The following is a 25,832-nucleotide window of genomic DNA, read 5'->3' as shown; positions in this document are numbered from 1 at the left end:
ACAGGTGACGTCCACCCTTTTTGGTTTGAGGGCCTCGCACGGAAAAATGGAAAGATGGAAGGGCCGCTTGAGCGTTGGTCAACTTTTTGAAACACTCGAAAGTCAGTCGAGAAAGCAGTTACTGTATGGTCGAATTTGTTTCACCAGCTTTGTGAAACCAGCTGACAGTCGTCGTTTCTTGAGGTTTTTATTGCTGTAAAACGGTCGGAAATCAGGAATGATTTGTGGCTAGCTAAAAGGGGGTAGGAGGGGACAACAAATGCTTTTCCGGGGCGATCTTCAAGCTTAAAAAATATTCACGTGTCACGTGGTAGCCACTGACCCGCGCCAGTGTGTTGTTTGGGTCTCCGGCGCTCATTTTGCGGGCTGACAGGGACTCGCATATGATGCGTGTCGCTGTCAGGGTTGCAAATAGAAAAGCCGCCGTTGCCCAAGGCACCTGCCCATCACTGCCTCGTACACAAAAACCTTCCTGCCGCTAAGCTGTTGCCTCGGCTCAAATTGCCGCTTGAATTCAGGGAGTCTGGCAAAGAGAACTTGCAGACCATCCAATATGGCCATCGAAACAAATTAATCAAACACGCACTTTGTGTTCATTTGCGATCCGTAGCGACGGCCATTGGCGAAATGAATGAACAACAGTACTCTGGGAACGGTCGCATCGCACCCTGATCTCTTTCTAGCTTTGCGGATCCATCGGATTCAGATGACTTTTGGAACATGTGAGGTGGATTCATCGCATCACGTCTTGGAGCGATTGTGGCAACATTTGTGCTTGGCTGGAACCGGCACTCTCCACATTTTCATCTGGCCCTGATGAGCTTAGTTGAACCTGTGTGGTCATTTCAGAGGGAAATCTGATCAGGCTGATGTCAACAACATCCCCCCCCCCCTACCCGCAGGGTCTCCCCACCTCGCTGCTCCCACACACAATGCGAGGGAACGGCCATTCTCGTCTCCTTTTGCTCCATTGTTTCACATCAGGCCTCTTGGACTTCCCTGATTTGTTCCCCATGTTGCACTTTTCCCACCGCTGTGCTGGGAATACGTTTTTAAAATTATTATTATTATTTTTTTTTTTGCCAACACATGTGTTTGGTGTCTATCTGTCGCCACATTTGAATATCATCACCCCTTATCTTCTCAGTGGCGCAAAGGCAATGGGGGTCCCTTTTTCTTCCATCTTTTTTTTTTTAAAGATCGCAAAAGCATTCCCACGCTGCAAAGTGTGATCACAAGCCGTTTGATGTTTCCCGTTGCTTACAGCGGATTTCACCTTTTCTCTTAGCCCCCATTGCTTCTCGTCCTTGCGAGTGCGATCACGTTTCACTCAGCCATCAATGATACCATTGCGCCCATCCGGGCCGTCTATCTAACCGATAGCCCGCTCAGCTTTAAATATCAAACAAATGCTTGCGGGTTCATCGGCTGATGCGCGCGCCCCCCCACCACCCCACACACTCAAAAGACGAGGGCTTGTTGCTCAAATTACAGGATGTTGTTCACGTGGCGGCGGCGGCGTGATTATCTTTGTCCCCGCGCATCAGGAGCAGGCTCGTGTTCCCTTCAAACTTGGAAAAGAATTTGATGATTTCGAGACTCGCCGAGGACCCTCTTAGCGGCCTATTTTTAAGGACGTCGTCGACGGGGAGTGGAACATCCGAGATGAGCTCAACCCCACGCTAATTCAGCAATTGTGCTTTAATCAGTATGTTGGATGAAAAACCTTTCCAGAACACTGTGGGTCGATTAAGTAGAGGATTTTTTTGGGGGTGCCATATTGTCTTATCAGCAATTTTAACAGTAAGAAAGAGAATTATTTTGACCTAATGAGTTTTGTGCGTGAGGTCGCCAAACTATGGCACGGGGGCCAATTGTGGCCCTTCTGCCTAAACACCTTTGACAGAAAGCTGATGAAATGAACTCGACAATACAAATGAGAGAGAATTGCTTTTTCGACTGACTTGGGCGCGTTTCAAAAGTTGACCATTTTCAAAGTGGCCCCTTTCATCCTTGCATTTTTTTTCCACACACGGCCCTCGAACAAAAAAGGTTCGGACACCCCTGATTGGGGGTTTATGATTCTTTGCTCCTTCTCATCCCTGCCTGCACTTGACGTCTGCTTTTAGTTGTTTTCTGTCACTGCTCCTGGTGGCGGCGGTGGTGTGGAAGATCAAGCAGACTTGCTGGGCATCGCGACGGCGAGAAGTAAGTGTCCCGTCATCCAAATTCAGGGATTAACAAGGACGGGAAAAGAAATGTTTCGTCTTTGGCCCATTCTGTGTAACGATGCTAGTTCGCAGTGATTGTTTCACTGTCCGCCCGACTCAAATGGAGACGCGACGACAAAACCCCGTCCAATTGCCATCCTGACAAAAGAATCAGGCCAGTCTTAAGACTTAAAGTCAGCAAAATAACAAATGCGTGCATATGGTCCGCCGTCATGAAATTGCCGCTGGCTTCATTTTTGTTGTTGTTGTTGGTTTAATCAAGTTTGTCGCTGCCCTTCAGTTCCCGCGTCCAAAATAAAGAGCGAGACGAATCCAAAGTGTTGAGGACACAGAGTAGATCAGACAGAAAGCTCCGTTCATCTCGGGCGTAAAGAGTAGAAGGGGGGCCGAACGAGCCTCCGGTAAATGCGACTGCTTCATTTGTGTCATTGACATGGAGGTCACGCGACCGGTCTCGGATCACGAGTGGCGACAAAGCGACGACGACGGTAAATGCCACACCTCGCGGCACGTCCGCCGAAGCGCCGACATTTCGCATCGCGAGACGCCAGCGTACCTTCAAAGGTGTTTGACACAACATCTTTGCACTTTCCACCGCAGCGATTCTGCGGTCGCCTTGCCCGTTCCAGCGTCTGACCCAGGGCGGGCAAATGCTTGGGCTCGAGGGCCGCCTTTTGGTTTTGTTTTGTTTTTTTTGGGGGGGTATGTAAAAAAAAAAAAAAAAAAAAACGGATAGGTCAGGAAGAGCCGGTCTACTCTGTACGAATGCGTTTTGCAAGTGTGCAGGTTGAAAATCCAAAGCCGTATTCCCCGGGCGGATAATTCAGGCGCTCGCTTGCCAGATGAATCAGGTGGCATATCAACGCGCCGCGTGCGCAAGCTTATTGCGGCGGTGAAAGGCTGCAGCTTGTGTTCTTGACAAAAATCACTTGGGAAGCGGTTTTACGGACTGGATTCTGGCCTTTTGTCGTTGACTGAAGTTCTTCATTTCTTGCACCTTTTTCTGTTCTTGTGACGCTCGTATTCCCTGCGCATTTTGCCAGCGTTGCCGTAGACCGGCGCCGGCTGACTTTGCTTCCCCTCTCGGGCGCTTTGTCGCTTTAGATTAACCCCGCGACGTGATAAATAACATTGCGGCTATCTGACATTTAGGATGGATGTTGTTGGATTTGAAGCTTTGGTGTTGGAAATTACAACAACAACAACAACAGAAGAAGAAGAAGAAGAAAAAAAGAGCCAAACAGCCCTGCCGGCCCCTACATCTTGCTTTATCTTTCCGAGAAGGGCAAATTTCCTCATTGTTGACCTTCGGCTCAGCCCGGCCGCTTATATTTATAGATGTGATGTCGCTGTAAGATGTTTAATAGCAGAGAAGTGCAACAGTGTTGTGGCTTAAAGTTTGAACGCACAAGAGGAGCGCTGAGTCAAATCAATCTGTTTCGTGCGGCAGATGTCCTTGTTTCACCCCTAACCCCATTTTTTTTTCTTTTTGATCACATCAATGGAGCTCTCAATGCCAAACAAAATTGAAATTGTTTTGAATTGTGTCGTGGATAAATGACAGCCTTTGCGGCGCTTAATGCAGTCAAGTGTCGAATAAGAACAGTGCATGATGAACTGCTCATCATATGAAAGTAGGACATTGAAGTAGAAGGATGCACTGGCATTTTCCTCGTCTCAAACAAAAGTTCCCAACGACGGTGGGTAATGCGCCACAAACAATGACAAACAAGTCGTAGGCTGCACTGAGTGGACCATTTTTGGGGGCTTGTTCTTTATTTGGGGGCTTTTTCTCTCCCCAGCAACTGATGAGGGAGCGCCAACAAATGGCCAGTCGTCCTTTTGCGTCCGCTGCCGTCGTGCTGGACGCTCGGGGAAGAGAACAAACAGAGATGCTTCAACCGATGGCCGACGTAAGTCTTTCTTCTTCAGTACATGACGTTGCTTTTTTGGAGTTACCTGGTTTCCCCCCCAACGACGTGTTTGTGTGTGTGTCCCCCGCCCACCACCACCACCACCGAACGAAATAAGAGCATGAAATCATTGTGGATAGTCGCCGGTCAGACTGTCCCCCGCAAAGAGTCGGGCTTCACTGCCTATGTTATAAAAATGAGATTTGCATTTGTTTATTTTTCTTTCAATAACTGGTTCATGTCATTTTATTTTACTAGCCAGTGGATTAATTCCAATTAATTAGAAAGAAAGAACATTTACTTTTTATTGTCTTTTCTTCGAATGAAAAAAAATAATAATCAGCCTGCTTTATCTAAATTGTCCTCTGCAATCACTGCTACCACTTCGATCTTTTTTTGCGGACAGAAAGAATGCCAGCATGCCCATTTTGCAAGGGGGAGGGGGCGTCATTAAAAAGCATCAGTACATTCAGGAGACAAGAGTTTGGCATGGTTAGATTTGAAGGGGTGGCGTTGTGAATATAAAGTCAAAAAAAAAAGTGAGCTTTCTCCCAATCATTGAATTATGTGGCACGCGCAACGGAAAACCGAGAGGAAATCTTGAAGCAAGTACAGCGCCGGTTTCAATGTCACTGGGGATAAAAGCGTGGCTGGAAGCAATAAAAAGGGAGCCACATGCTGAAATTGACATCAGAGGAGCAACGGTGTTTCCTCAGCCAAAGCCGCCCCTGTGTCACCTGCCGCCGAGAGAAATAAAATCACTGTGGCAACCGGCGAGGAGGCACTACATTAGCCATTAGTGGATTGCTGAGCGCCGCTCGACGCCCATTACGCCCTCGTCAAGGGCAGCCCAAAGAACAGGAGACCAGCACAACAACCGTTCTTAGCTCTCCGACCGCAGTTCGTTGCTGCACTCTGAATTTAAATTCCCCCCCAACCCCCAAAAGAAAAAAAAAACAACAACAACAACAAACCGATCGTGAGCGTAAAATTAATTCTAGCCAAATTAGTTCCACGCGTTTGTGTCCGTCCAGCTTCGGGCGCCCGGCCGGCTAAGCTGTTTGTTTGTCAGAGCGCATTAAGGGAAAAAGGTTTGCGCCCACTGGAGACAATTGCGGTCAACACTGTCCCAAGCTGTTGTGGAAATGATAACCGCAGGAAGAAATAAATAGAAAAATCCCGTGTCCTCTGTTTGCTGACCCTCACAAGGCGGGCGGCGCGAGCCAATAAACGGCTGACTGTCTTTCGCTTGGATGGCCGCGCGTCGTTTGAAGGAAGTTGCCGACAAACATCGACGCCTTTCTTCAGCTTCGGAATTGCACGGCATAAAACGGGATCGGCTAAACCTCAAACTTGACCTGCACGTCTCGCGTAGCCTGCAGACGCGCTCGCTTTCGCATGATCTGACGAGATTGTTTTGGTTTTTTTTTTCTCTGCGGTTGGTGCAAGTTTGCTACACAAAGCAAAGCCTGAGAAAATCTGTCATTTGATGAAGTTGGTGTTTGCTGGCGTCGGCTGCCTGCCCCGCGCACCCCAATTTGCGCACAAATGGACACATTTAATCATGTAGTACAGATGGAGTGCAGCGGTCCCCAAACTAGGGCTCGCCTCCACAACAGTATCAGAGATGCGTTGTCTTTTTTGTTTGTTTTCTTTTGTTTTCCAGTCTGGCCACGTGATGGAGACGGATACATGCATCGAACTGAACCTTCTATTCTAGCCTTCTGCAGTCTGTGCCCTATCTGAACCCCCTCCCTCAAGTCACACTTTTTGTGACAAGCGACCCCGGGCCCCCGTCAGAGAAGGGAAATGAAAATGAGCATCCTTGCCGTTCTCTTTTGGCTCCGCTGAACCCCATTGCGATTGAGCACCACACATGTAGCGTGTGCTTCAATGGAAAAAAATGCGTCCCTCCATCAGATTTTTTTTTTTTAAACCAGAAAAACATGGCATGATTGTCAAAGAAGCAGCATATCGCCACAAAGCGAGCTAACGGGCAAGAGTTTGGTTATTTTCCTTGGCTGACCACAGACTGTCGAGCGACTCGATCCAGTCGTCAGCAGAGATGGCTATCGTAGCGTGCGCAGTGAATATTTGAAGTCCAAACTCCCGCATGTAATCGCTTTGAAAGCGCCCACGTATATCGGCTCGTTCCAACCACCGCTGAGTCAAGTGAAACGGGCAATTCAATTATTTGATGGCATTGTTTGGCAGCGGCTGAAGGTGAACCATCTCAATAATTGTTTTTTCCCTAAATGAACCTAATTGCCCGGCATCTGGCGTCACTTAACTGTTCGGAATACTTGTTGATGTCAAAGAGGACACTGACCGCACGTTTTGCCGAGCGCCTCTTTGTGCCGACAGCTTGTCGCCATGCTTAGTAAGTAACTAAGCTAGTCAGTGAATACTTGTTGATGTCAAAGAGGACACTGACCGCACATTTTGCCGAGCGTCTCTTTGTGCCGACAGCTTAGTAAGTGACTAAGCTAGTCAGTCTCGCTAGGTTTGCTGCTCACTTGATAGAGAAACAAAATATGTCCCGTTCACGTTGAACCTTGAAAACGGCCTTTTGTTTTCATGAATGTTACGAGCGAGCCCGGAAAAGGGAACCGGGCTCCATTTGCACGCTTGACAATCCGCGGCCGCCTTTGTTTGGAACAGCTCTAATCACGCCTCAGCCACTGAGCCATGTAAGCAACGCAATGTAGCGAATTCTCATTCATTGTCTGATGAGCACGAGACAATTCCGGCCCGCTTTTCTTTCTGCGGGAACGTAGCTACTCATTAGCCGGAGATCACCTGAGTGATCACGGGTGAAGCCGACCGACCGACAACCCGATTGCCCTTGGATGCCGGGGCGAGACCGCCCCAACCGTCACCGTTGCGCCCGGGCAGATGCACGCTCACGTTTTTCCTCTCGTCGCGCGCCCTCATTGGCTTGCGCGAATTGCACATCGATGTTCATATTCCGTGACGGCTAAAACAGTACGCTGGCCGTTACATCGGTGAGCTCACAAAGTCTTGCAGACAAGTGCTCCAATTAAGGGTCTCCAAAGAGAAAAACCAATCAGTCCCTCCGCACGCGTGCCGGTTTCCGAGCGGTCTGCCTCCGTCATCGCAATTTGATCCTGGCAGACACAAAGAAGTCGGTTGTGGTCAGACGTGTTATTATTCCCCAATTCCTCCCAAATAGCCCTCCGCGTTCATTGTAAGGGTGACATGTTTTTCACGCTTGAGACGCCAGCACTTTGCTGCCTTTCAAGTCTTAAGTGTTGCTTTTCTCGACGCGCCGACTGTCAGGCTGGGCGGCGGGGGACAAGTGTTTTTGTTGTGTGACCAATTAAAGCGTTTGTCCCGGGAGCGGGGCGCCGCCCCTCTGCCGCAAGACATTCCGCCGTCTGGTCATCCGAAAGCTCCATTCGGCAGTGGCGGCACCCGGAAAAAAACGTGACGCCATTTTCGGCCTCCTGACAACACGCCATTAGAAAACGAGAAATATTGGCGTCGAGATTGAGCTCGCCGCGTAGATAAAGAATTCCATATCCCGAATCAGTGAATCACCTCAATGTCGGATTTGTGTTCTTTCTGCGCGCGTACGAAACACCATCGCGAGCCTCTTGCGGTCTGGCTCAATTTTGGACTGTTGCTCACTCGTGTGTCCCTAAAAGTCTGTGGCCGAGCGCGCATGCTTACGTTTTTGATTGACCTCCTCCGCAGGGCGCGCCAAAACCCGTTGCCATGGAGCCGTGTTCCGGAGGCAAAGCTGCCGTGTTGACGGTCCTCATGCGGCTGCCGTCGGGACCCGCCAACTCGCCTCCGCCCGGCCAGTCGGGTAAGAGACATTTAACGCTAACGCTAACGGGAATCAGACGGCATTTTCGCTCGTTCGTAGTTTTGGTGACACGCGAAAATTTTTCCCGTCTGGGCAATGCTCTCTCAATGACGCTCCTTTGTTTCACCCGCCGTCCAGGCCTGATCGTCGCCAGCGCACTGATCGACATTTCCCAGCAGAAAGCGGGCGATTTCAAGGAGAAATCGCTGGCGTTCAAGAACCGAAAGGCCCCGGCGCCGACGCATCAGGGCACCTGCGTTTGAGGCCCGTCTTTTGCGCTCTCTTGGGCCCCAGCCGCCGCAGGTTCCCGGCGGGCGACCTTCCCTTGCCGAGAGGCGGACGGCGGCCCGTCGGGCTCTGACTGTCAAATTCCAGGGGAGAGAAACGGAGAACCCTCGAGCGCATCCGGACTTGACTTTTCCCGCGACCGAGGACCTCGGGAACCGCGGGAGCGCAAAGCTGCAAACGGAGGACTTTTGTTTCAAGCTTCACTCGTTTGTATTTCAGCTCCCCCGTGTCCTTTGGCTCGGGACGAGTCCAAGGAAGCTAATCGCTACGCAGGTCATTTGCAGCTAAAGCTGGTCGACGCCTGTTACGTGCTGCTTGTTTGTTGTTGTTGTTGTTGTTGTTGGGTTTTTTTTTTTTTTTGCACGGCCACAAGTGTTTTCACGGTGCTAAAAGCTCCTGCGGTTCGCCGCCCGAAGGAACTCCGCGCGCGACACCGGCACCCGATAAGTCTGGTCTTAGTATTTCACGTAACACAGCAAACTGGAAAATGTCCGCCCTGTGTTGGGGTTTGCTTGGCTTTTGCGTCGCTTTTGTGACAGTGGGCGACGTAACGCGCTTGAAGCAAGGACATTCTGCTCCGGGCGGACTTTGTTTTTCTACGACTCTATCCCACCGTTGTTACCTTTTGTATTGCCGGACCAGAGCGGAGGGAGGGAGGGTCGAATTCTCCGAGCTGTACAGTGTTTGCTTTTGAACAAACGTCACGCTCGGCTCTTGATATTTCCTGTCGTTTGTCCGCTTTGTAAAACAGATTGGGCCAGATATTTTCATTTATCCCTTATTATATTTACGGCACAATTGTGAAGAAGAGCTTCTCTGTTGATGTTTTGATATTTAACGCGATTCCTGTGTAATAGCACATTTCAGTGATTTTTTTTTTTACTGCTTTTTGTTTTTTTAAACCCCTCGGGCATTGTCATCGCGGAAACGGTCACTGTGTTGCATCTCTTAAGAGCCGAGTTTGTAAGCTAATGTGTTCCTTATTGTGTGTGTGTTTGTATCGTGCTCATCTGACATGGTGTCATTATGCAGGAATCGGGGTCTCGCTGGAAACAGAAATGAAAAGAAAAAAAAAGGCAAGAGATGAGAGGCGGCCTGCCAGTCATCATCGATGTATTTTTTGGATGAAGGACATGATGGAATATTAAAAAGAGAAAAGAAGAATGCTGCGAGTTTTTTTCTGTCATTGCTTGCTTATGTTGTGGAATGCTTTGCCCTTCTGAGGACCCCCCCTTTTTTTATTTTAATTTAAAGAGCCCAGTCCAATTTAAGCATAAGTACAGATGTCAACATTCTGTGGAATTTCCAAGTTCCTGTTCATACAACCTGTTTATTGATTTATATGCAAAAGAGGAATACTATAGTTGCGTGTTCCTTTTTTTTGTTGTTTTTTTTTTTTGTCTTGCCATTTGAAGATCTCGATTGATTTTTGAATGTGCACCCAGTTTCCTCCTTCCTTGGGCCGCCGCTCTACAAACGTAGCAAAGTTGCCTTTGAGTAATTCCGCAAAAAGGAGCAAGAGACGGACGGGACCACCTCGGTGGAGGTCACAAGGGCTGCCATTTCAATCGATGCGAATTGCAATCTGCGCCAAGGTCGGTCTATCGCTTCTGCTTATTCAGGTGCTGTCTCTTCAAAAAATCCCAACCAAACGCGGGCGCTGCTGCTCAGAAGGAAGCAATGCGGGTAAGTCGTCTCCTTTGTAACTCGTCTTAATGGTCACAAAAACCAGAAGGTGAACGAAACACGTGACTCTGTGTTGTAACGTTCAAGCACATTCCTGCCTGATCGGGAACCCGGGAGAGAACTGACACCCACCATGAATGACAGCAAGTTTGCACTTTGACAGTGCCAAGATTTGATATCGTCCTCTTTATGCTGTGTGTATGTGTGTACATATGTATACGTGTGTGTTTAAGGCCAAAAAGGCAAGCCAAAGTGGTGCATTTTATCCTTTTTGTCTCTGTACGTACCGTAAAAGAGGACCCTCGTGTTGCCCTTGATTTGTGAAATGAAGGTGCGCCGCCTGCCAGAGAATTCCTGCGAATGACATCATCAGCCAATTTTGCAAGCGTTAAGGGCACTTGCGACAGAATCTCGAAGGGCTCCAAGTCGAAAGACGGCGAGTTGCCGCTGATGCGAGAGGAGCTTCGATCTGTCAATTTGACTCCAGGAGACGCCATCGTGGGACCAGGCGAGCGCTTTGTCGTTTCGTGGCTTCACTCGAGTCCGCTGCAAATCTAACTGTCACAAAGGTGACTCCAACGTTGACGGAGTGAAATGGATTTTCCTTAATTGCTTTGAAGTTTGACCGTCCAAAGCTTGCGCGATCCGGGTTTTACCGCCGTGCCTTGTCGTTTATCGCGATGACGTTTCAGAAAGAAATTCCATCGGTTGCTGCACCGAACCGCGACTTTTACCAAATGTATTCCCATATCACATAGTGCTATTGTATTATAATGAAAACCTGCTGTGCGCCCGAAAAAAAAAACGGGCCGATTTTGGATTGCAAATGTTAACTTGCATCGCTGATTTAATTTAAAAAAAAGTGGGCTACTGTATATCAACAAAGGTGTGAGCACCGTCCTGTTAAAACAGGACGATTGTTGTACTTTCTTGGGCCATGCACTAAAAAAATGATTAGGGGCAAAAAAGGAGATGGGGGGGGGGTCTCCCATCATGCTTTGCGGCAATACTTTCTCATTTCGGCTGCAGAAATTTATCATTTTTGACACTCCCAAAACGTACACTCACCGCCAGACAAGCCCCCCCTCCCCCAAAAAAAAAACCAACAACATATGTGACAGTTTGTGTTGGCCCTTTTTCCATATCATAATTACATCTCCACTGTTTTAGGGATTTTCGTGTCTGTCTCCAGGATTGTGGCAACCGCCCTCCGGCTTCCATCTGCGCCACGATTGGCATCTGCTGCTTCTCGCCGACTGTTTGCTTGTGCTGCAAACGATCCGTTTTAGGGCCTTTGATGTGTCGGGCGTCAGGAGGTGCTGCACTGTTGTCCTCCATCTCGCTCGTTAGCAACTAGTCTTGGGGACGTGGCACAGATGACTCTCCGGAATATTTGGAGGAATTATGTTTTTTTTTCAACCGTTCGTAATTCCCTCCACCTTGACTGCGCCCCAGTTCGAGCTGAAGAGTGTTGGTGCAAAATCTCGACGCAAATGCTGATGGGCGAAATCCCTGGTTGAGTGGCCATCGGGCACTTCTTCCCCAAAAGTTTTGACAGGCAGGCGTTCTTCTCGAGAAAGAGTTTCAATACTTCAGAAGGAAAGCGATCCAAAGAAAGTTCGAGCTGCTCTCTTTAAGGTCATCGTCTTATCGACTTATTTGAGGGGTTTAAGTGGTCCTTTTAAATTTTTTTTTTTGACTGTAGTCGTGGCTTATTCATCACTTATCTGTCTGTGCTCATGAATGCCACTGAAGAGATCCAAATGTGTGATTCCACACTCGAGAGGCGGATAGCTGTGTCATTAAAAAATATATATATCTAAGTGCTCTCCTCCTCCAGAGAAGAGTTGTTCTGGTCCAGGTTTCAGTCATTCGACGGGCCTCGTGTGTAGCAGCTGACGCAGAAGCGCGTGCCTCTCAGGTCACGGAAGCCTGAAACGTTCTGAAATGGGTGAGGATGTGTGTGAGTGTTATGCCATTTTATCATCAGCGCGCACGGGCAGTGCGCTTAAAATACATCCTCGTGCGAACGTCCATCCACAGTGGCCATCTTGTCACCATGCCTGACACGTAGGGGACATTTTGTGTCTTTTTGGAGCTGCTGGCACGTCTAATAAATCTTATGTGCTCTCTCTTGGTCGAGTAGTCCATCACTGCGTTCAAACAGGTGGGCCATATTCCCCGCCAGACAGCCCCCCCCCCCAACCCCACAGCCTCCTCCTTCCTGTCTTCTCCACGCTTTGTCCTCTACAGGCTGGCGTCCTTGTCCGCCTGTGTCGCTTTGATGTGACGGGACTGACAATAGTCGAAACTCCCTGGATGCCCGGCAAAAGCCGCAGCGCATGGAACAGATTTTGTGTGTGTGTATAATCAGTGTGTAGTGTGTTTTTATAGGAGACATGAAGCCCAAAGAGAGAAAACATGCCTGTGAGTCTGGCTCCGTGCTCAAATGCATGTGTTAAATCTCCATGTGTGTTTAAAGAGAAGTCGAGTGAAACATTTTCTGTACAATTCTCGACCTGACATACAGTAGTTTAAAGACAGTATTCTGTTCAGTATTACGTTTTTAGAATCTGAATTTCGCATAAAAATCCAGCTGTTTTTATGCACCTCGGGCGGCAGCCTAGCGCCCTCTGCTGTCGTCGGAAGGTGCCATCGCAGTGCCACAGAGCACACGTCACGACCGTCGCGGCTCAGCTGTTTTCAGGATTTGGTCTGGAAGGGGACGCACGAAAACAGGCCAACCGACAGGACCGTCAACGACGCGGGACTACAAGTTCAACAGTTCTAAGTCATGCTGGTGTCATTTCTGGATTATTTTTAGTTTGAATCTACATCGGTTGCCGAATGCCTGTTGGATTTGGTCCCAAAAAGTACTCGAACACTCTGGGCACCGAAGCAAACCCGTTTTAAAAGTTTGCACTGCAGCCGTCTTTCGTTTCACAAATGCATGTGGCCACATAAAGAAAATGAAACAATGTTTTTTATGGTTTTTGACAATTTTTTTTTTTCCACACATGTACGTTTGAACATTTCTCCGAGTCACTCCAAATATGCACTGTGAGCATCGGGGTTGGCGCGGGCCGGGAAAGGGACGCGCTCCGGGCGGACCAATCGCGAAGCCGAAGCGCAACTGGGTCGGACGTTCCGACGTGAGTTTCATCCCGCTCGAAACCGAGCCCCAAGTGGCCCCGAGTGGTGTGGCGTGACGTCATCCGTACGAGACGTCCGCGCGCGACGGCGACGTCGAGGAGCGATGGTGTCATGACTCCAAATCACTTGTTGCCGCTCCGTCCTCGACGGAATTTCCGGTGCGAGTGGTCGAGTGCGAACGGAGGAGCGAGAATGGGGCAAAATGCTTGCCGAAGCCGAGCCGGCATGTCGCCCTGACGGCCGCGCTTCTTTCCTGGATTCCCATCAGGACCAGGTGTGTGCGAGCACCTGCGTCATCCTCGCCGAAGCCTTCGTTCAACATGGAGTTTGCTTCGACTTGAAAATGGACGCGAGCATTTCCTGTAAGTCATGACACGTCTTGTTTTCAACTCGAATGGGCCGTCCCGAAAAAGTAGTGGCATCACGTCAGCTGTCCGAACATTCTTCCACACGAAAAAAGTCGACGCGTTTGCCCAAACGTTGTTTTTAATTGAGCTGTCACACACTATTCGGAGTCCGTGTTTTACATTGAAGTGATTTTCACACATTTTCAGGCATGACACCAATGTTTTTCTCCCCCTCAACTAGTATTGGGATGTCTAATTGCCATAGAATCAACTCTCTGTGTTGATGGCGGTGCTTGTTCAGAAGAGACAGTCTGTTTATTTCTTTAACTCTTGCAATCGTGGCCCCCCTTTGATGAAAGACTGTCCTTCCAGAAATGAACAATAAAACAAAATCAGTCTGCATCGTTTTCATGTTACAAAACAGTTGCGGTAAAGTAAGTATCACACATTACAGGAGCGCTGGCCGTAAAATGTTTTTGTCGAGATGATGCGTTGTTTTCTTTCAAAACACGTTACATTTTGTTCGAGATTAAACTCCCAATGGTGCACATTGACGTCACGTCCATAGAAAGTTTCCGGTTTTGCAACAGTTAGGTTGAATGTTTTGATCTTCACGTCATATTCCTTTTCAACCCGCAAACGGTTTTGACGACGGAGCTGAGCCTAATCCCAAATACCTGAGCGGTTTTGTTGCTCCCGTCTTTTTATTTTATTTTTTTAGGGGGGGGGGGGGCGCAGCAAAACTTGCCTTGTCGTCCTGTTGAGCGATTGCAGTTTTAATTGACGAGACAAACCAAAGCACACATAGGCAGAGATTTGAAAGCGATCCACGGTTTTTCCACAGTGGGTGCCCGTTCAAGTCCAAAACGAGTCCGCCCTAAGGGTCTGGAAATGTCCTTTGTGTTTGTCCTTTTTTTTTCTTTATGGGGGTGGGGGTTTGGTCAAATCCTTGGGAGATGTAGAGGAAGGTCCTGATCAACTTGTGGTCCTTGACAGGCTCTACAAGAGCGGGACTCCTCCGAGCTGGAACGTCGTCGCTGGCGTGAAAGCGAAGGCCAGAGCCAGGAGCAGACTCCACGCGCCGAGACGGGACAGCTTGGCCGGTGAGTTTCTCGCGATGGCGTTTGAGTCGCCCGTCTGGGGGAGAACCAATCACAGGTGGCGAGACCACCCCAATGTACTTCAGGACCAAAAGAGAAAGTTGACTCTCGGGTACAGACAATTGGCCAGCGATTTTCACAATTGAAGCCACAGTTAGCGACAGGTTGCAGGACCGACAGGGATGTCCGGGCTGGTTCGCCAATATTACAGACCGCTGAATAGAGGCCGCACGAGGGTTGTCACGGCAACTACAAACATCACTGAGATGATGACTGCTTGCCGATGTACTCGTGAGTCAGTCAAGTTGCTTTACGCGTCAAAATAAAAACACGTGAGCCGTTCTTACCGCGCACAGCATAGGATCCTCCGTGCGATTGGACACCAGTTTTTGGGCCTGGAAGCAGAAAATGTTTTGGCTTTGTTTGGAATCCATTTGGAATGTCAACATTCAGGCCGCCAAATAAAGTTTTGAGGGTTTGAATAGCTAACCCGGAGGCCACACTAAGAAATCGATTTAAACTTTTCCAAACCTCTCCAATTAAAAGTCAATTTGATAGATCGTCTCACCTCAAAGAGGAGACGTCTTCATATTTGTGGGGGCGTAAATAATGAAACAAATCAATAAGTATCGGTTCGCAATGTAAAGCGCAGAAATCAATCGACTTAACCGCTAAAGCAGATTTCCCCAGTGGCGGGCGCTGCATTTGGTCCCGGTGTTGGCTGGGACAAGTTTTGCGCTGATGGACCCGAAAAGATGCAAGTGGGATCGGTTTTGCATGAAATCCGTTGGAGTCGCGCGTTGGCAACGCGAGGTCTTGTAAGTCAGTCCGACCCGACTGCTGCGCTGCGAGAAACTTTCCCGCTTCACGTCAGTGATTCATCGATCTGTGCCGGCGATGTATTTATGGCGGGCAGAATGCGGCAGATAGGTACGAATCCACCTCATTTCGCTCGCGTCAACAATTTCTACCTGGAAGGTGCGGCAAATGTGATCGGCCGGGTCGCCGTCCGGGTCCGGTTGACTCGGGCCAGCGAGCGCGTCCGCCGCGTCGCCGCCGGGCGCCGACACGGTGGCCCGGATGGGGGGTTGAGGTTGCCACACTCCCACGTCGGTGCCGTTGCCGAATGCCTGGATGGCGTTCCCTGCGCCGACGCACAAAAACTGATTTGGAGGAGGGCTCGGACGACAAACAAAAGAACAATCATTTGATCGGAGTTGCTCAGCTGTACTTTTTGGATGGATTGTACTTTGGAGTCAATTTCATGTCCTCTCCTTATTTTGACTTTGACTTGAGTATTATGTGACGACATTTATTCCCTTACGTTGACTACCCCCCACTCCCAAAAATGCCCACCAGATCTCCAGGCTTGAGCTGGAGAAACCGACAAGAGGCGAGTTCGTTTGGGGTTGTGCCCAATATGAAAGCACCGAAGATCTAACTTGGCAGAGCTGCCCTTGCAGGCACTAATCCAACGTGTCCAGACTTTAGGGAGGCCTCCGTCCTCGATTCCCTTTTGCTGCAAATTTCTCTTGTCGGCGTCGGCACTTACGGAGGCAGCGGTTGTTGGCGAACAAGTCCAGAAACCTCTCGCACTCGGGCTTGTCGTTCCCGCTGCTGGCGCAGTCGCACCAGGGCGACAGGCTGATTCCCAGCGACCGCTTGTAGTTGGGCGTGATGACCGTACCTGACCGACGACAGACGGGCCGCGTGAGAAATGCAGCAAGCGCAGACTCCTGGATCTTTTTGCTCCTCGAGAAAATAAATCCGGCCCCTTCTCTCACGTGAGATGACCTCGCAGGGATCCCCTCGAGCGCACAAAATTCAGCCGCTGACTCCCAAATAGCCCGCGCCCCGTGCGTTCGGAAGTCCCGGCGCGACATTTGGCGGCTACGCGAGCGAGACCGGCGCTCACCGATGAGGCCCGAGTAGGCCAGCAGACAGTCTGCGTAGTTCTCCCGAAGGCAGCCCGATACGGAGTGAGCTTCTGGCTGACAGCTGCTCATGAAATCCGCCAGTCGAGACCTGCCGGGAAACCAGCACGTCACTTTGCGTTCCCTCCTTTGCGGGTGTTTGCGGCCTGGTTGGGCTCAACTCGCCTGCAGATGTAGTTGGTCTTGCAGGCGTTCTGCAGAGACAAACAGTTGGCCTTGTCCTTGTCCTCGTAGGAGCAGGCGGGCACGATGGTCTGCCGGCGGCGTTCGGCGCACGCCTTCTGGTCGCCCGCCGGACACGAGCAGAAGAGCATGCCGTAGCTGTATTTGCTCGGCACCTGCGTGAGCAAACGATTCCCAGACTCGTCGGGAAAGACGCAAAGCGCGGCGGCGGCGGCGCGGCCCCGTTACCTTGTCGAAGAAGTGTCGCAGGGCCTTGTGACACTTGCGCTTGTTGCACACCTCAGAGGCCGACACCCTGCCCGTGCACGGGTTGATGTAGGCCGAGCGGTACTTCTTGCACGTGTCGTTCAGGTTGCACGCCTTGGCCGCGTTCAGGCAGTTGTTCTCCTTGGCGGACGCCGGCTCGGCTGACGGCCACACAAGCGCGCGTTTCGATCGTTGACTCGGTTTTCCACATTTTTCGCTTCCTTAAAGCAACGTCTCCGCGTGTGTGCGCGCGCGTGCGGGTTGCCAAGAGCTCAGACTGCGCGCGTGCGCGCGCGTGACTAAGACAGTGAAGCTGGAGGTCGCGGTGACTTTTCCTATCAAACAAAGTGCCCTCAGCAGGAGAAAACCTTTCCCATTTTCTGCTCTTAATCAGTCCGCTGGGAGGTCAGATTGTCCCTTTCATGACTCATTCCATTTTCTCGTCTCGAGTAAAGGCAAATCAATTCCCAAGTCACCCACGATGTCAAATCGGCGTCACTACCGGTGACTTCCGCAACAGTTTCGCAATCTCAATTGTCTTATTTATTTATTTAGTCCCCGCCCCCCCCAAGACTCGAATTTCATTGGTCAGTTAAGGACCAAACACAAATCTCACGTTTCCGCCCATTGATGTGGAATCTGACCTTTGACCCTGGCAGAACAGCTTGTGGACGACCTCGGGGATGCTTTCATCCACGCCGGCGTGCCCAAATCAACACCCGAAACCTTTTTTTAGTTTGGTTGCCTAGATGATGGATGGCAAAATCTGAAAGGCGCATCTCGGTATGATGGAGACGACAACGGCACAACGGATAGCCGAACAAAGATGCCCCGTCGTTTTTGCTGATCGCCATTGACTCGAACCCGTTCCACGAGGCGCCGTAAAAGATCCGAGCCGCCGGGCGATGCGCAGGCACGCGGCCTTTATCTCGACGGCATCCGGCACGCCAAGTTGCCCCCCTGCGCCCCCCTAAAATTTGGACCTGTTTTTCTCCTTTTGCGTTAAAACCGTCCTTGCTTTTGATTCATGGCCAGCCTCAATCCTTATCTGAGAAGCTCCCAACCATTTGTTTCCAATTGCATTTCTTTTCCCGCCGATTGCGGCGCGTGAAGAAAACCAAGGCAACACGAAAAAGAAAAAAAAAAAGGGGGGGGGCAACATAGAGCTCGCGGGCCCCCAAGGAGCCATTCTAACAAGAAACCGACGTAGGCCGACTGAGTGAAACCAAGCTAAAAACGGCAAAAGGAGGGTCTTACCTGCAATGATGGGGGCCAAGCGAAAGATATCCGAAAGGCGGCTGTTGACTGGCTCGTACGGAGAATATTCCAGTAAATCATTACCTGCGGGGAACGCGGTGGCGCGTCATTCCATCGTGTACGCACGCACATGGCATCACGCGCTCACATGTGTCAAGATAGATTTCAACGCTGTCTAATCTTCCTCGGTCTTATAACGGGCGCATCCCATGAGGAACGCCTTGAACAGAGAACCTGACTTTGGATGGCGCAATTCAATGTCTACTTCACGAAATGCGTCATGCCAGAAAGCCGCCGCTCAAGTCATTGCCGTCGTACCATTTCAAATATGTTTATTATGTATATTATGTACATTTTTTCGGCGTGGATTTTGTCGCTTTCCCGCGCTGAGTTTGTTCTTGACCAGTTAGCACGGGAGCCAACACGGCTCGTAAGTCGTGGAACAAACTCGGAAGGTACGTTCCTGTTTTTCAGAAGGGTGGGATGGGTTTGGTGCCGTGACGCAAAATGTGACTTGGCTCCAAGTTGAGGTGCTTGCTCGCAACGTACCTCTTACCTTGCACGAGCGTCAGTCAGCTTTGCCGTACCTTGCAAACTCTGATAAATGCTCCAGAAGATGCGCAGGCAGTTCTTCTCCTTCTTCATGCCCCTCCTGCACCTGCAGCGGTTGAGCGGGTTCTGCTTGATGGCCTCCATGGCGCTGCGGCACTCGCCCCGCGCCTCCGGAGCCGTGACGGCGGCGGCGGCGGCGCCGCTGTGCCGGCCGGCCACGCACTGCCTCATGGTGCGGTACTTGGTGCTGCAGGGGGCCTCCCTCAGGCACCGCTCGCTGGCCTTGACGCAGTCCAGGCGCGCGGCGGCGCCTTCGCCTTCGCCGCCGCCCCCCTTCGAGGCGGACACCAAGTCGGCGGCTGGCGTGCGGGAACATTCGCACTCACTATTACGCCGGACTAAAACTCAAAACAACCACGCAAACGAGCTCGTTTCGAGAATGGAATTGACAGAAAACCACTTACCCGATAATGACAAGAGGATGGCAAAAGTTGTTAAAATCATCGTGGGTTTGTTTTTTCTTTTTTCAAAGCGGCGCTCCGGCGATTAGACGGACCCCATCGCGCGTACGCATCCTCGTGGGTCAGCGGCCGCACAAAAGCATCCGTTCCACGCGTTTCGCACCGTGCCCAATCATCCCCCGCGTCGCTCCGGAGCCGCCCCCCCCCCGACCCGCTCCTCGTCCTCACCGCGGCGTGCGACAACGCCGCGTAAAGATTCGTAAATGACGGCTTTTCTTCAAGGCAGCCTTTTTCGAAGCTCCTTCCGTTTCTTCCAAGTTGAACGGTCCGCCGTCGCTCTTCCCCGCTGGCCCGAAGCAAGTTGAAATCCCCCAAAAGAGATTCGAGCAGAGGAGCGCAAATCCTGTTGGCTTGGCGAAGGGCGACGAGCGCGTCCGGACTGTGCTGGCTGGAAAGGACCAAGTGGGTTCGTTGGAGATGAGGCAGGGGGGGGGGGGGGGGGGGGGGGGGGGGGCGTTCCACGGCATCGTTCACCGCGTTCATCAAGTCCACCCCTCCCTGCGCACTAAACGGGGTCACCTCCTTACGGACTCTATATTAGGCACACATGCGCGATGCCCGCATTGTAAAATCCGATTTCTTTTTTAATGTCACTTTTGTGCTATTGCTAGAAAGCTCGTATACATTGCAGCTGTACTCACGTGGATGTGTGTGTGTGTGTGTGTGTGTGTGTGTGTGTGTGTGTGTGTGTGTGTGTGTGTGTGTGTGTGTGTGTGAGTGTGTGTGTGTGTGTTCAATCAAGGAAAATGGCAGCAATCTTGAAACTGGTCATGCCATGTATTCATTGATTTATTTTTACTCTGGCGCTTGCCAGCTTTGTCAAATCGTCGGATAAAAGTTCTTGCTTCTCACAGTCTCGCTGAGTAAGGGGGCGGGGGGGGGGGGCTTCTTGGCCTTCGAAAGGCAACAATTGGGACGTCCTGAAGCGAGGACCTTCTTGGGCGAAGCAACGGCGCCCCCAAGTGGACGATATCATCACGTCCACGCTCTTCGTCCCTCGCCGGTGTTGCAATCGCAATTTCGACATGAACGCTAGCATAGTCGCTCCTAAAGCAATAACACTCGTCCAAAATGATCTTCAGGAGAGATCCAAGGAAACTTTCCAAGATGATATTTTCTGTGCATCTATTCTGAAGCTGTGTTCGTTTGTTTCTCTTGCACACTAGGTTGAACGAGATGACAATCGTACATGTAATACAGTACGATTTCGGAACATTTATGGTAGGGTGAGGTTCAGCAAACGGTGATAAAGTCCGTATTGCGCAAGGAGTCAAACTTTAAAAAAAACAACAACCGACCAGTTGTTGACCAGTTGACAGTATTCTGTCACTTTTGTGCACCGCCTGTGTTGAAGTCACAGCAGCCCCGAGGGAAATTTAGGGAGTCACTTTGAGGACGGATGACACTGAAGCGGGCACGGCGAAAGTGCCATTTTTGGAATCAGGTGTGTTGACTCAAAAACTATCGTCCAAAAATTGATCTCCGAACAAATCAGCGTTTGTGAGCTGCAAAAAAAAAAAAAAAAAAAAAAAAATGTCACCGCTAGGGGTCAGTGTTGCCACATGAATCCATCACTGCGTTTGCCGCGACTCCCACAGATGCTGCACTGACATTTGCGCCTCGCCAATCACCTCAAATTAACCATCATGCCCCACTCTTGAAAGCTTTTCATTTGATGTGTTTGTTTACACTCTTGAAATATGGCTATGTAGTCAATTTATATAGCACATTGCCCCCCCCCCCCCAAAAAAAGGTCATGTTCTTATCAAGTACAATAATGTACACTGCTGTTTCGGAATGAATGAATGAATGAATGAATGTTTCCATTCAATGCGTAGCTTCGTTTGCTTCCCACATGTCTGCCCTACGATGAATCCAAATGATGGTGGATGGGAGTTGAGATCTTTTTGTCGCTTTCTCTTGTCCACCTGCAGCAGTCGAATGAAATATTTGTCCTTGAAAGCGCCGACAACGCGCATCATAGAAGGCCCTGTCATTTCGGAATATTGTCCCTTGCTTTGGGTTTGTTTTTCGTGTCTCGTTTTCTCCCCGCTCGGTATTCCCTCCCACGCTTCCAGACCAGTGAGATCGGTGCGATATAAATGCTCTGTTTATTGGCATGTTTTTTCCACAGCGTTTTGGGCACACGCATTAAATGAAACACGCTACCTTGCATAGTGATGGATCACATCCAAATATTCCGCAATGCGTGGAAGTGATCCCTCAACAAACGTTAGATATCAGAAACCTTCGTGCCGGAAGAGGGTTTGACATTGAGCTTCAGCAAAAACTAGACTGAGCTCAAAATACTCGCTTTTCGCTTTTCTTTCAAATTTATCGTCAACCTAGTGTGCTGCCGTCTAGTGGCTGACAGTGGAATGACTCCAAATAAACAAGTCTGCCAATCAGGTGTCTGTCTATTCACAAAAACAAACCTACCGTGATTAAAAAAAAAAAAAAGTGATTGGATTTTTGGATGTTCATTCTGAAATGCCTTCAAATGCCACAACATGGCGGCCAAACGATCTTTTTATCGTACATATTGTTGGCCCGAGCACAAAAACGGCGACGAGCTGAGCTGGATTTGGTCGTTTCGATATTGCAAGCCCAAAAAGCTTGCGCAGGCGGCGGCGGCGGCGGCGGCGGCTCCTCCGCACATCTGCTGCACGCCGTCGACCTAATGTGTCCCACGCGGCCGCCCGCCGTGCATCAATCTGCAGCGGAAATGAACGGCGCCGGGAAAATGTGCTGGCAAATGACATCACCTCTGACGGGGGGTCATTTGTTTCTGCGGATTATTTGCCCCGATGAAAAGGCGGCGTTGGGAAGCCACTTTGAAAGCCACAATAAAGGCAAATATGCGAGCAGAGTGGCTCGCAATTAAAGTTCAGAGTTCGCCGCCTGCGGCGTTGGCATCAATTAGATCGCTCATTAAAAACAGTCATGTGCATCTCGTCCTAATGACACCGAACGAGTACAGTCGCGTAATCGCCGAGCAATTACCTCTCGGATGAGACGGCCGAGCCGATGCGCTTGGGAACAAACGGAGACGACGCGCTTCTTGTTTTTGGTTGACGTCTCGTGCGTTTTGCTCGCTTTTTCTCCGATTGGGAGAGCCGCCGCCAGCCCTTTCGGACCCCATTATTCAAGGCCTGCGGAAAATGGGGTCCCGTCGCTAGGCCGTATAAGCAAGAGAAAGCTTTCAAGCCCTTCTCCTATCAGGAAAAAAAATGCTCATGAAATGACTTCAACCTTTGTGTCGCCACGAGCCACTTCCTGGATAGCGATTGACGCCAAACTTGCATGTTATTGGACGAACAGGGGACCGGCCCGCTCTGAAACCTCTACCTTCACTGGGAAGTCGTAGTTTATCATATCATCCACAGTCGGCGTTTCCCCGAAATAACGCCCGCATCTCCCAATGCGTGGGCTGGCCTCGGCCCGTTTTTAGTCATTCGCAATGTACGAGATAACCTCGCTTTCTGATTTAAACGTTGGAACGTGCAAAAAGATGGCGGCTCAAGTCCCGTTGGGCCCCTTGCGAGTTTCCGTCACTTGAATGGTTTCTGCCGCGTCGCGTCGCGGCCGCCCCCGACCCTCGCGATGCAGAACGTTGACAAACGGCGCGGCGTCCGCTCCGCTCTGATGGATGGCTTTGACCGATTGGATGAGATGTCTCCGCAGCGGCTTGCTTTAAAGGATGACCGAGCCATTTTTTACGATGCGCTCGCTCACGGTGCCCGCGCGTTATGGCGTCACCCGAGTGCGGTAAATAAGCAAGCAAACATAAAAAAAAGGAAGTTGTGTCGGGAAGTGAGGCGGAATCCTCACGGGAAGATACTCCAGAGTTCACTGCTAGTTTTGCCATCGCTGGTGACGTCCTGTTAGGAAGGACAACAAATTGTTGTGTGAACTTCCTGACTTCTGAAAAAGAGGAAACAAAATTCTGGAGAGCAGGAGAACCACCGAAAATTGAAAAGTAGTCTCCTCATTCACCGTCCCTTCGCCCCATTGGTTATTTTAGGTTTTGATCTCTCAGGCATAGAAGCACGCTGAAACGTACAAAACCGGCGACTGCAACGCGCCGCCCAGTTTGAACATTGAATTGAGTGATTGTTTGCGCGTACCGCCAGGGGTCTCCCTCGTTTGGGCACCCCTGGACGAAGGGGACCTCGTCCCATCTCGTGCCTGCCACTGTACGTCGCCGCCATAGATAGATGAAGAAAGAAACGTGATGTTTTATAACTCAGTGGTTGGAACGGACCGAAGTGGCTCATTTCCCCAGTGGGCGGGAATCACTGGCGGAATTCATTCGATTGCATTGCGCCGCGTCCGTTTTCGTTCCTTTTAGCGATTCCGAGCCATCTCCGAGTTTGCATTTCCGCCATGAAATTCAAATGAGTGCGTCTGGCAGGGAAAAAAAAGATGCCCACTGGCTTTTCTCCCCTGTGGGGATTCACCGGCCTTGATTGATTTTTATCGAAGTCATCTCCGTTTGTTTGGGGGTATCGCTGAGAGCGCAGAAAGGGGAAGGGGGGTGGCAACATTCAAATACGACGAGACCAACTCATGAAAATAAGGCCAAGTGGCATTTGGGAGCCTCAAAGTCAGATGCTTTTTTTTTTTTTTTAACTTGACGGCCTGCCGCCTGCTGCTGGAAGCGTTCTCTTCTTTTGATTCAAAGATAAGGCCCACCGTAGTGCCGCCGCGAGTGTATAAATCAAAAGGCTGATAAAAAAATGCTGGCAGTTGAGCAGATGACACTTGCTCCTTGTTTACACTGCACTTGATCAGATGAAGATACGGCGGAAAGGTGACATGTGGACCACTCAGCCGAGTCCGCCACCGGAGCCCAAGTCTTTGTCTGTCTGACATCTTTTTCTTGTCTTTCTTTTTGGTTTTTTTCCTTTTTTTTCGGGCATTTCATGGTGCCAAACGTGCAAGGAAATGGAATAGGAGAGGTTACCTCCTGTCTGACTCCAATAAAAAGCGGTGGGTGGACTATTCTCCCCCGTGTGTCTTGATCTCCGGGGGCGGCCATTTTGTCCATTGTTGAATGCTTGCTCATTGACCTGTGCCAAACACTTGCCAGCAAGTTTTGAGCCAATCTCCGAATGTTGAAATTCCATCGGCGCTTTTGCAACACGATACGACGTCGCCAAAGTGACCGGCCCCTTTCGCGTCATTCGACTTGAAGAATGACGCGGCACTTTTGAGTTGTTTCCCTCCAATGAATTGGGAATTGCGTCGCGCTGGTGGGAGGCCACCCGCATCTCAACGCAGACATGGCGGCGATTTGTGTGCGGCAGTCAGTCGGCCCACGAGCCGCAGTCCTGCTAAATAATACAGCAGCCGCTGATGTAAGAGCTGGCGGGCTGCATTTTTCATGAGCTCGCTTGAGTCGGGCAGTGATTCAAACTCTTTTTGTTTGTTTTAAAGTGAAGCTCGACTCATCTCGTAGCGCCAGGATTCACAACCCGAACGCCTCCCCGTCACTCCCGCTTGTCGACAGCTCCTCGCGACGCCGGGAAGCCAAGAAGTCCACCGGGTCCGTCGCTCGCCATTTTTCCGCCTTTCTCCGTCATCGTGGTTCTGAATTTTTTTGGGGGGTCATTGTTCTATGCAACCTCAAATGTACTTTACATGCGCGGCTACACACGCCGAGGTATTACCCGAGAGTATCGGAAAGCTCTGACCGAATCGATTCGATTCTCGATCTTCCCCCGATTCCGTATCACGTTTGTCTCTCGCTGGGGTTTTGTTCAGATTTGTCAGGGGCGATGCACAAGTGAAAATGGCCGCTCCTGCGGCTTGAATTGTTTGAGGGCAACGGCATATCAAACGCCCCGAGTAACGCAAATGATCAACTCTGCGGCTTTGTCCCCCCGCCGTCGGAGAAAATAAGTTATTGCTTTTCTGTGGCCGTTTTTTGATGAATTGGGGGAGCAAAGCGGAGAATTTAGCGGCTCGAAAGGCAACGTCTCCCTCGGGAGTGGCTGGGGAACCCAAGCGACTGCTCAGCGCCCATCTGAGAAGTGCACAAAAATAAGACGTCGAGTTGTCGTGGCACTCTTAAGCTGCCGCGACCAGGCCGACGCACCGCTCCCCACACGGGCTCTCACCTCTCCGTCAGCTCTTTTGCCTTCTTTTCATGATGTGCGCACACTCACGGTGCGCGACGAGGCGCTCTACCAAAAGCACTTTTCAAAAAAATTTAAAACAAAAAAAACGAAAAGAATCCACCTCGCTCGTCTGTCTTTCTCTGCGATGTTGTCATATTCAGTCTTGTGTCGTTTTCACCGTATTTCCGAGAGGCACTCGTGGTGGCTTCTGAACATTTTTTATTGCGGCTCCCAAAATCCCATTTCGAATTCCGGGAGGGGGACAAATGATTCCACAGCGTCCGACTCCCTGCCAGTTAACGCATGTTTCATTTCTCGGTTGAGAGAGAAACATGCCCTCGGTCAAAGATAACGCGGACGCCTTTTCGGATCGACAATTCAACGTTCATTCGGTGCAAATAGGAAATGCGTTCCAGCCTCTCTCTGCCGATAATGGGGGGGGGGGGGGGGCGCGCAGATCATCGGGC

At 50.4% G+C, this 25,832-nt stretch overlaps 2 protein-coding genes across 2 annotated transcripts in view; one reads left to right on the top strand and one right to left on the bottom strand.

Annotated features, from left to right (window-relative positions):
* atrnl1b (attractin-like 1b) overlaps positions 1-9,428 on the top strand; it is a 33,793-nt gene extending 24,365 nt beyond the window's left edge. The window contains exons 26-29 of the mRNA XM_019883431.1: positions 2,130-2,208; positions 4,034-4,144; positions 7,862-7,976; positions 8,115-9,428. Coding sequence (XP_019738990.1) covers positions 2,130-2,208; positions 4,034-4,144; positions 7,862-7,976; positions 8,115-8,239 — 430 coding nt within the window. The 3' untranslated portion in view covers positions 8,240-9,428. The remainder of the gene's footprint in view (positions 1-2,129; positions 2,209-4,033; positions 4,145-7,861; positions 7,977-8,114) is intronic.
* Positions 9,429-14,361: 4,933 nt separating this feature from the next.
* gfra1b (gdnf family receptor alpha 1b) lies at positions 14,362-19,500 on the bottom strand. The gene is made up of 10 exons (XM_019883432.1): positions 19,187-19,500; positions 18,758-19,081; positions 18,171-18,254; positions 16,896-17,074; positions 16,650-16,822; positions 16,466-16,575; positions 16,103-16,237; positions 15,522-15,694; positions 14,898-14,945; positions 14,362-14,587 (listed from the first exon to the last, which is right to left on the bottom strand). The coding sequence occupies exons 1-10, from the start codon at positions 19,224-19,226 to the stop codon at positions 14,450-14,452; spliced, it is 1,404 nt and encodes a 467-aa protein (XP_019738991.1). The 5' UTR covers positions 19,227-19,500; the 3' UTR covers positions 14,362-14,449.
* Positions 19,501-25,832: the final 6,332 nt, after the last annotated feature.

This window comes from Hippocampus comes, unplaced genomic scaffold, assembly GCF_001891065.2.
Source record: "Hippocampus comes isolate QL1 unplaced genomic scaffold, H_comes_QL1_v1.1 scaffold367, whole genome shotgun sequence".
In the NCBI taxonomy this organism is placed as follows: domain Eukaryota; kingdom Metazoa; phylum Chordata; class Actinopteri; order Syngnathiformes; family Syngnathidae; genus Hippocampus; species Hippocampus comes.
Note: the sequence above shows the minus strand (reverse complement) of the source record. Positions and strands in the feature narration are given on the sequence as shown.